We start from the raw sequence: 10574 nt of genomic DNA, 5'->3' as shown, positions 1-10574 counted from the left end.
GCAGAGAATACCAAAAAGATGTTTACCTGTATTTTGTTGACTATGCAAAGGCATTTGACTGTGTGGATCATAACAGATTATGGATAACATTTCAAAGAATGAGAATTCCAGAACGCTTAATTTTATGTTCCTGAGGAACCTGTACATAGACCAAGAGGCAGTTGTTTGAGCAGAACAAGGGGATACTGTGGTTTAAAATCAGGAAAAGTGTGCATCAGAGTTGTATCCTTTCACTGTACTTATTCAATCTGTATGCTGAGCAGATAATCTGAGAAGAAGGACGGGGCATCAGGATTGGAGAAAGACTCATTAACAACCTGTGATATGCAGATGACAACCTTGTTTGCTGAAAGTGAAGCACAAAGACTATAGATGTGGCAGCCTGCATCCAAAATCTATATTAGTATAGATCACACCTTAACGTAAAGAAAATCCTCACAACTGTAGCAATAAGCAACATCATGATAAATGGAGAAAAGATTGAAGTTGTCAAGGATTCCATTTTACTTGAATCCACAATCAACACTCATGGAAGCAGCAGTCAAGAAATCAAATGATGCTTTACATTGGGCAAATTTGCTGCCAAAGACCTCTTTAGTGTTAAAAAGATGTCACTTTGTGGACCAAGGTGTGCCTGATCCAAGCCATAGTGTTTTCAATTGCCTCATGTGCATATGAAAGCTGGACAGTGAATAAGGAAGAGGGAAGGACAATAGATACCTTCGATTATGGTGTTGGCAAAGAATACTGACTATGCCACGTACTGCCAGAAGAATGAACAAATCTGACTTGGAAGCTGTACAGCCAGAAAGCTCCTTGGAAGCAAGGATGGCAAGACTTCATCTTGGACATGTTATCAGGAGGGACCAGTCCCTGGAGAAGGTTGTCATGTTTTGTAAAGTAGAGCATCAGCGAAAAAGAGGCAGATCATCAACCAGATGGACTGATACAGTGGCTGCAACAATGGGCTCAAGCATAACAACGATTGTGAGGATGGCACAGGATCCGACAGTGTTTTGTTCTGTTGTATGTAGGGTCACTATGAGTCAAAACCGACTTGATGGTACCTAACAATAACTTTAGTATGAATCAACTCCAGAGTAATGGGCTTGGTGCATATATATCACATTTTGTTTATCCATTCATTTCTTGATGAACGCTCGAGTTGTTTCTACCTTGCGGCTATTGTGAGTAATGCTGCAATGAACACTGGTGTACATTATGTAAATCACCATTAACTCCTAGACAATAAAATCAGAAGAGAGTGTAAATGGGGAGACTGGGTAGGAGGAAAGACTCCTTCCTAAGACTTACTTCGATTCATCTTGCAACCAAACCGCCTTTAGTTTAATCTATTTTCGAACCCTATCCTTGAATTTTGGGACTGAGCTACAAATAGGTTTTTTTTCCTAGTTGAAAGAACATGTAATGACTAAATGGAAGTTCTGAATGGGTATTTTAAAAGTAGTAGGAACCCCTAATGGTGCAGTTGTTAAGAGCTCAGCTGCCAATCAAAAGGTTGGCAGTTCGAATGCACCAGCTGCTGCTTGGAAACCCTATGGGGCAGTTCTACTCTGTCCTATAGGGTCACTATGAATTGAAATTGATGGCAATGGCTTTGATTTTTTTAGGTTTTGTATGTGTATTTATTCACTCGATAAACTTCTATTTAGAGCCTAAAACAGTGCCAGGCATAGTACTAGGAGGAGCACTGGTGGTGCAGTGGTTAAAGTGATTGGCTGCTAACCCAAAGGTCTGCAGTTCAAACCCATCAACTGCTCAGCAGGAGAAAGATGTGGCATTCTGCTTCTGTAAAGATTGTTGTTGCGCAGTCAAGTGGGTTCTGACTCATAGTGACCCTATGCACAACAGAAGGAAACAATGCCTGGTCCTGCACCATCCTCACAATCATTGTTATGCTTGAACACATTGTTGCAGCCACTGTGCCAATCTATCCTTAAAGATTTCTGCCTTGGAAACCCTATGGGCAGCTCTACTCTGCTCTATAGGGTCGCTATGAGTTGGAATCTACAGCAACGGGTTTATAGTACTAGGTGCTGGTGATGCACGGATGAATTAAACACAACCCCTACCTGTAAGGAACTCATAATATATGAGGAAGAGAAGCAGATACACAACTAATTGTAATGCAACATGATAATGCTAAATATAATAAAGATTGAATAAAGCACCATGGGGTAGTTGAAAGGGAAACAAGTGGTTTTGCCTGGGGGAGTTGGGGAAATGTCAAGAAAGACATTTTGATTCGGATCTTAAAGGATGAGTAGGAGTTCCATAGGCAAAGAATGGAATGGAAATTTTTATTTAAAGCAAAACTCATTGCCATCGAGTCGATTCTGACTCACAGCGATCCTGTGGGATGGAGTGCTGCGCCACAGAGTTTCCAAAGAACACCTGGTGATTTCGAACTGCCAACTTTTTGGTTAGCAGTCATAGCTCTTAACCACCATGCCACCAGGGTTTCCTTATTTAGAACAAGAACAACAAAATTCATTCTAGATTTTTGACACTGCCTATTTCAGACTTAAAGCAACTTGAGTATAATTTGAGAGACCAGGACAAGGCTGCAGAGTTGGGAGTATATTTTCAGTAGGGAAGAAGACATTCTTCAAATAGAATCATCAATTTTACCAAATTGTAAAAATATTTAATGTTGCTATTTTTTTTTTTTTTATTTGTAGACATGTTATATACATGTGGAAATATAATTGTGTTGACTTTGGGTAAACTAAGGAAATTTCACTGAACAGGCAAAGGAACAACACATATAGTGACAGTAGTATTTAAAAATACTAAAATTTTCCCTTAATATCTTTTCTCTGATTTATGTGACATAAACAAACTACATAATGGTGTGAGAGACTATAAAGATTTTATTGCCACTTGTTTGGTATTGCCAGCATAACTCACTCTGAGAGTACCAGTTGTGGGCATCTCAAACTAAGTGCCATAAAACATTTATAGCATGCCACTCCATTTCCTACACTTTCCATAGAGACAAAACTTTAGTGCTCACAAAAGTACTCATAAATGTAATAGTAATGAAAACGTTTTTGTTTTATTTAGATTATAGATTTCAAGTCTGCAAGAAGAAAATAAATGTTGTAAGGATGATTTATGTTACTTCTATGCAGGATCTCAGATTATCAAATTCCTTCCCCAAGGAAAGCCACTTTTCAAAGGTAACCTCAGTAAATGCATACGGGAATTAGCATAAAATTGGCAAGGTCACTTGTATCTACATGTTGAATTCATTTGCAAATAACAACTACTCACTTCCTTGCTTCTTCACTCCAGGACCAGGCTCCAAGCATCACAGGTGCAGAAAGATTTACAAAAAGGAATGAATGGAAACAAAAGGATGTAGGCTCCAGGAGGAAAACAATCTCAGGAAAGATTAAGCCAAACTCGGAAGGAATAGCAGATCCAGTATCAGTTAAATGGGTATTAACCAAGTTTAAACTGCTTTTAAAAATCGGTGACCAGAGATACTGTATCAAGTTTATTAGGCCTTCTATTATGTCTGTCTGGTTTGCTTAAACTTTTATGTTAGGCTTATCTTGAGGGTGAGATTTCTGTGCTGAGCATATATTAGGTGTTAAACTAATATTGATTTTTTTTTAAAGGGAGGAGATCTTTAAAGTAAATATAAATTTTACTGTTATTTTTAACTTTTTAATTTATGACTTAAGGGCCAAACTTGACAAGTTCTATGATTCCGAGTGCCTCTATTCATTAATTATTAAAAGAAACACAACCTTGATATACAATAGAAGAATCTCAAATAATCGTTAAATTACCACACACCAAACAGCTTGGAGGTCAGAGAGGAAATGTTTGGGTAGAGGGTCCTGCTTAACTTCCAAGTCTTTAAACAAAAAGCCCTCACACCAAGTGTGCATGGCAAGTTTAAATTTATTGTAATTAAAGCCATCCAGATGGTGGTTGGATTAATCAATGAAGAGACAGTATTTATCTTGGGATAGAAGATTCGGAAATCCAGAAAGAGAAAATCCCCAAGGTGGGGGTGGGGAACAGTTAATAAGAGCCCCTGGGAAAGGCCCTTTCAACGAGGACTGGAAAATAATACGTTTGAATTTAAATCTCTTTGAATATAAACTACCCCTAACAGCAGGAAAAGGGTCCTCTATAGCCCAGCAAGCTTTGGGCAGGAAGGGAGTAAGCGGAACTGTAAAAGAGCCTGCTCAGCTGTTTCTGGTTTGGGGCTAAGCGCTGAGAAAAATCGCAATGTGGGAACTGAGTATTTGAGTCATTCAAGATAACTGGAAGGGTCAAATAACGAACTCCTTCCAAAGCGTTGACAAGGCACCCCCTCTGCAGCACCCTACCCTGAGTTTCCGCTCGATTTTCCCTCCCCGCGCGGGGCGAGCCCCAGGCGCTGCCCCCTCCCACGCAGGGCGCGGCGATTGCTGACAGCTCCCCTCCGAGCTGCCCAGAGCGGGAAGTCCGCGACCCGTGAACTACGGCCTCGCCAGCCGGGCAAGCGAGCGTCCTTCCTCGTCGCCAGTGCCGGCAGGGCCGGGAGGCCTCGCGCCTCCGCCGTGCCGGCTGCTTCTCGGGAGTAAACCCGCCGCGCCGCGGCCTCACCGGCCGCCCGTCTGGCCCGCGAGCCGGGAGCGCGGGGCGCCGAGGGGAGGCGGGGCGAGGCCGTGGGGCGGAGGGGGGCGGGAGGTGCATCCTGGGAAATCCACCAACATGGGGCGAAGCGGCCGCCGCCGCCGCGGGCGCCGCCGCGAGTCCCGGCTGCGGGCGCCTCCACTTCCCTGACGCCCGGCTCGGGCCTCGCCGCCTGCCCCGGCCCCGGAGTCCCCGGCACAGACTCCCCAGCGCGCCGTCCGCTCGCCCGCCCGCCAGCCCGCCCGCCCGCCGGGGCCATGTGAGGGGGCAGCTCCCTCCGCCGCCGCCGCCTCCTCCTCCCCCCGCCCCCTCCCCCCCGCCCGTCCCCCTCACACAGGGCCCGAGAGGAGCCCCCAGTGCCGCCCGCCCTCCCGACGCAGCCCCTACGATGGACAGGAACTACGCGACCTCGGGCTTCGCCGACCCACCGCCGCCGCCCGCGGCCCCCGCCGCAGCCAGCGCTGCCGCACAGCCCCCCGCCCCCGCCTGGGCCTACGAACCGGGGGCCGCCGCCGCCGCGGCCAGCAGCAGCAGCAGCTGCAGCAGCGGCAGCAGCCCCAGCCTCAAGGCCAGGTAGGGAGGGTGGGCAGCGGGGTCGCGGTGGGCCAGGAAAGGCCGGGGATGCGTTTGGGGCCTTCGCGCCGGTGCAGCGCCGCCCAGGGGTCCGGGCCGGGCGGAGAGCCTCCGCTCGCCTCGCCCCTCGCCGGGAGAGGCGGCTGATGACTCCTCTGGGGTGGTCCCGGGCTGGATGGGGGAGCCCAGTGCAGGATTCGCGCCTGGGGCTGGTCGGGGAGCGCGGGTGGAGGGAGGGCTGGGCGGGAGCTGTGGGGCTCCGTCACCCTCTGGGGTCCTGGGCTCTCACATGGTGAAGTTTGGGCTCGTGGCTGAACTCGGCGATCGGGGAGACCCGGGACTGGCTTCAGGGCATCGAGGGGGGCGCCCGGGAGTTCCGGGCAGTGATATTCCATTGTATTGGAACCTGAGTGGCCGACAATGTGGTCTTGGGGCCCCCGGCGGTGTGAGAGTGGGGGAGACGGGGAGAGGAGGCGGCTCCAAGCCCAGTCGAGCCCAACTGTGTCCCTGACAGTGGGAGACCCGGGAGGAATGAGCTGCGGGAGAAACCCCGGGGCTAGGCGGGGCGCGAACGCTGTGCCGGGCTGGGTGACATATGTTTGCTGTGGTGGCCAAGAGAATGAGATTTCTTTTCCACGCGTTCAAAGTTACTCTTGGGTCCCCCCCCCCGCCCCTTTTAACAACAGCAGGAAGTAAGGAACCTCTCTTTTCCTTCTGTGTCTCGAGGTGACCAAGAGTTGGGAAGGTTTTGGGGGGAGGGTCAAGGAAGGCCATAAAGGTTGAAGAACCAAAGCATGCTTCTGCATCTCCGTTTCTGAAGCCCGGGTTCATTATGTAGCGCGGAGTTCAAGAGTTCATCTTTTCTCCAGCATGACCAAGGAAATCTAGAATGTTGGCTCTTACTAAATATTTAAGGTCGTGAAATATGTGTAGAAGTACCACACTGTGAAACGGTCCCATTTGAATGATAACTGGAAGGCGTGGTCTGATTTGGAGGATTTGGGAGCGGGGTGTTTTAAAGCCACCTCTTCCGAACAATACTGAATCTGGTAGGTGCAGCTTCTGATTACAAGGACCGGGGAATCCTGGGTTGCTAATGACTTCATCCTCAGTTACCAACAGGAAGCTTTGTGGCTTTATGATCTCATCCGATTTCTTCATTATTTTCACAAAAGTGAACTTTTTTTTAATTTTATATATTATAGTGTTTTAGGTGACTGCTTGTTTTTAATGAAAGTTTCTGTGTTCATGATTTGGAAAATATGTAGCTGGCCTTTGTCTTAGTTTGTACCTTGGAATGACTGTGAATGAGAATGAGAACAATTTGGTTCAATAAAAAGGAAAATGTGTAGCTTTCGTAGAAAATTTTAGGGCCTTTGTTTAAAAGAACTGGGTTAAAAAAAAAGTGATATGCCATTTTGGAGCTAAATTGATCGCTGAAACCCTTCAGAAACAGCCATTATTTGGTATTATATAGAACTAAAACATTTTAAGGAGTTTTATGAAAGCTACTTGGCCCTTTAGTTATTTCCTTTTGGTAGTAATTTGACTATCATTTTTCAAGGAGCTTTTGCATTGAATATGATAATTTACAAATTAAAATTACTCTTCAGTGAATATCAATGATAGGTATTTGTGCAGCATTTTTTATATTTTAGATGTAAAATGTTTTATTAGGTAAATGAAACAAATGCAACCTAGTTATTTCTGTTATTTCTTTTAGCAGAGTACTTCTGAGGCAAGAAACTAAAATCTACTTGTCATATTTTCCAAATGTTATTTATCAAAGTAACACAGAATGACTTCCCAAACACATTTGAAAACAGTAAGTAGATTCATTTGGAACACATAATCTAAAAAAAGATTGATTTTTTTGTTTATTGGAAGTAATTGATACTTAAATGCTAACCCCCTCCAACTCCTTTATAAAAAAAAATATTTTTTGGGGTGGGGTCAGCTGAATTGCAGTGTAGGAAATGCAGGCTTTTCCTCCTCTCCCCACCAACCTGCTTTGTTAACATCTTGTGTTAGGATCAGGCCATCTGTACAGGGCTGCACACATTTCTTAATTGTACCTCATTTTATTCCTCAAACTGCAAATGTCCTCTTTGATTTCAGTTATATAAAAAATACAGAATCTGAAATATGTCCTGCAAATTTTTAAATATTCTGCATTTTCAGAAGCTTCTTCATATTTGTATAACATTTATAAAAGCTTTTTCATAATTAATGTAGCAGTTGAATGTTTTTGTTCCCCTTTGTGGCAGTTTCTTCTGAAGGTGCAAATGAGTACTAGTTGTGATGACGTAATACAGATACTTATCCATAAAGAATTAGCTTGTCTGTCACCTTGTTTCTAATAACCTCTTCAGAAGCTGACAGATGGTAATGACATGCAGTTGTTACTGACATGGGATCTAACAACCTACCTTATGTCTTTGATCCTGAAATGAAACATTTTCATCAGTTGGTGGGGAGAGAGCGTGGTAAACAATTCTTCATGAGTTTTGAAGCAATACTCTGGGATAAAACGGCTCCATCAGATATCAGGTGTTTCTGTTGTTTTAGCAGTTGAAAAATAATGAGCCAATGGGAAAACCCAGCATTTTACCTTAAATAGTGTTTGCTAGGTACATGAAAAGTTCAGGTATAAACATTGCTTATATAAATGTCCGTTTATTTGTGCTTGTCTGAGATTTAGGTACCAAAAGAACATATCCTTTGTCTATCACCATGCAGTTGGAAATAATTTTTGTGGGGTTGTTTTAGATCCTGTAAATACCCTTGCAGCTTTTGGAAGTAAAACGATGGTCAGGAAGCATTAAACTGCAGACTTACTGCCCTTTTTTCTACCTGATATTTATATCTTTTGCAGAACAGGAAGAGACAGGCTGTTTCATTATAGTGATGGATGTCGTGTTTGCATTTGAATACACCCGAGAGAGTGAATGGAAATACTTTGTTTTTAGATTTATATTTGATTGTTGCCTTTCTAACTTGAAACACAGTCTTACTTTTTGCCACTAAAGATAGTTTTTAGAATTTCCTAATACATATGTACTTTCTTTTTATAGTATGAATGTGTAATATATGTGATAGGTACTCCTCCAAAAAGACAATGATTAGCTTCTCTAAAAATGGTCAGCTTCCATATGAAGGGCGGTTGTTTGAATACATTTTGAATTAAGTTTTAAATCTAGAGTTTCCCTCAAGGCTTTTGGAAAAAAACTTTGTAAGATCACAATTTGTAAGGAGCAGGGACATCCTAAATTCCCAGTGCCATCAAGTTGATTCCGACTCAGAGCGACTCTATGGTAAAAGAATGTTTTCAAATCAAACTTCTGTTGTTAGAGTTCAGAAAGTATTTTTACATGGAAACAATGTTGTAATAGTAGCTATCATTTTATCAATTGCTGAGCAAATAATTTGTGCTATTTTAAGTATATGTATGTGTGTATATATATTCATTTACACATATATTACTTTAATCCTCACAACAATCCTTTGAGACAGGTACTATTTGTACCTTCTTTTTGTGGAAGGGGAAACTGAGGCACGGAGGTGTTAAGTAATATAGCCGTAGTCACATAACTGATAAGTAGTGGAGCTGGGATTTAAACTTGGGGCAGTGTGGGCCCAGAGCCTGCATGTTTAACCACTGTATGCAATACTTTGTGGTAGTATAGTGTTGTAATCTATCTATATTATAGGTTAAATGCTCTTTTGTGAGCTGGCCCAGAAACCTAATCATTATTATTACCCCTATTTCAGTGTTCGTTGTCACTCTTGACCATTTCCTTCTTGAAACATGTTGCCTTTCACTTCTACTTTCCTGATTTTTCTCCTACCTTTCTGACCACTGCTTTTCTGTGTTTTTTTAAACTAGTTCTTAATCCTCTTCTGTTTAATCTTTATATGTTGTTCCCTCCGGGTTTGGGATTGATACAACTTGTCCATTTTGTAATTTCTCCTAAGGACATCACATCCATGCCCATTGGCTTTTAAATACCATCTGTGTGTGAAGATGCCTGTATTTATGTCTTCAGCCAAAACCTCTTCTGCCCCACAAGTCACATGTCCAGCTGCCTCTTTGTGTCTTGGGCATTTTCCCCTCCTACCGCACCACTTCTTCTCTAGTGAGGCCCATCTCAGTAAGTCACACCTCTATTCACCTAGTTGCTCAGGCGGGAAACCTGGGAATTGTGTGTGCTCAGTCACATGCTGCTACGTTGTATCTCTTAAATATCTTCAAACTGTCTACTTCTTTCCCTTTACATACACCTCCACCCTGACCCAAGCCACTGTTACTTTTCACTTGGGTAACTGCAGTAACCTCCTAACTAGAGATCTCCAATCTTTTCTTTCCCCCTTTTTCAATTCATTCTCTTCATACCATCCACAGTGATTTTTAAAAACAAACATCTACCAGTCTGGCAATCTTACTCCATTGCTTAAAACCTTTCCATAGCTACTCTTAGATTTTAGGGTCAAGTTTTTAAAAATGTAATGTACCCAGTATGGCCCTGGATACATTGGCCTGTTTTAAACACCTTGGATCTTGCTAAATTCCTTCCTACCTTAAAGCCTTCATAAATGCTGTTTCTTCTACCTACATAACTTTCACCTTACCCCTGGCTTCCAACCTCATTTTTTCATCAGGAATCTCATGTTAGAAACCTGGTGCTTTCCAGGCCTTCCCTCCCAGTTTGTTTTGTTGCAATGACATATGTTTTCATGGTATTTTTTTACTTTTATTATCACCTCTTAAAAGTGTATTCCTATAGGCTGTTTATGTAATTATTTGTTAGACACCGTCTCTAGAATGAAAGTTCTTTGAGGAACCCTATCAGTTTTTCTTATTGTTACATTTCTGGTACCTAGTACTCTAGTGCCTGGCATGTAGCTGGTGCTTAATACATATGTATGACCTGAAAGATGAATGAAAGCCAGAACTCTGCTTTAGTGCAAGAAACGGGACCCCCTTTCCCTGGCGCAGCCTCTAATGCTATTCCTTGTCTTCCTCCTCTGCTTTGTGATAGGGACTAAGATGAGGCATTTAAGGTACTTATAGTGGGTTAGGTGTATGAGGAGATGGGCCCCTGCTTTCTTTCTAGTTTGTTATGCTCTCTGGAACAAAGAGTACTAAAATGTGTCTAGCAAAACACACAGTCCAAGCTTTTTTCTTTCATGAAACAAATATTTGCGTACCTACTAGGTGCTTTTTTTAGTTTTTTTACTAGGTGCTAAGCACTGTTGCCCTTGTCCTCAGGTGTTATATTTCTGCAGGGTAAGGTCAAGAAATCAAATTGCAAACATTGACTTCTTAAAATGTACTGAGCATC

At 43.2% G+C, this 10574-nt stretch overlaps 1 protein-coding gene across 6 annotated transcripts in view; it reads left to right on the top strand.

Moving 5' to 3' along the window:
• Positions 1–5032: 5032 nt before the first annotated feature.
• Positions 5033–10574, top strand: part of QSER1 (glutamine and serine rich 1) — an 82347-nt gene continuing 76805 nt past the window's right edge. For 5 of the 6 annotated variants that reach the window (XR_010322447.1, XM_064288321.1, XM_064288316.1 and 2 more), the window contains exon 1: positions 5033–5232. Coding sequence is in view for 4 of the 6 variants with exons in the window: in XM_064288321.1 (XP_064144391.1) it covers positions 5048–5232 (185 nt within the window). In the remaining 2 variants the exon portion in view is untranslated. Of the gene's footprint in view, positions 5233–5507; positions 7058–10574 lie in introns of those variants that run through there. The other variant, XM_010592149.3, reaches the window with a different exon arrangement.

The sequence above is a fragment of the Loxodonta africana genome, chromosome 7 (genome assembly GCF_030014295.1).
Source record: "Loxodonta africana isolate mLoxAfr1 chromosome 7, mLoxAfr1.hap2, whole genome shotgun sequence".
In the NCBI taxonomy this organism is placed as follows: Eukaryota; Metazoa; Chordata; class Mammalia; order Proboscidea; family Elephantidae; genus Loxodonta; species Loxodonta africana.
This window is presented reverse-complemented; position numbering and strand designations above follow the sequence as displayed.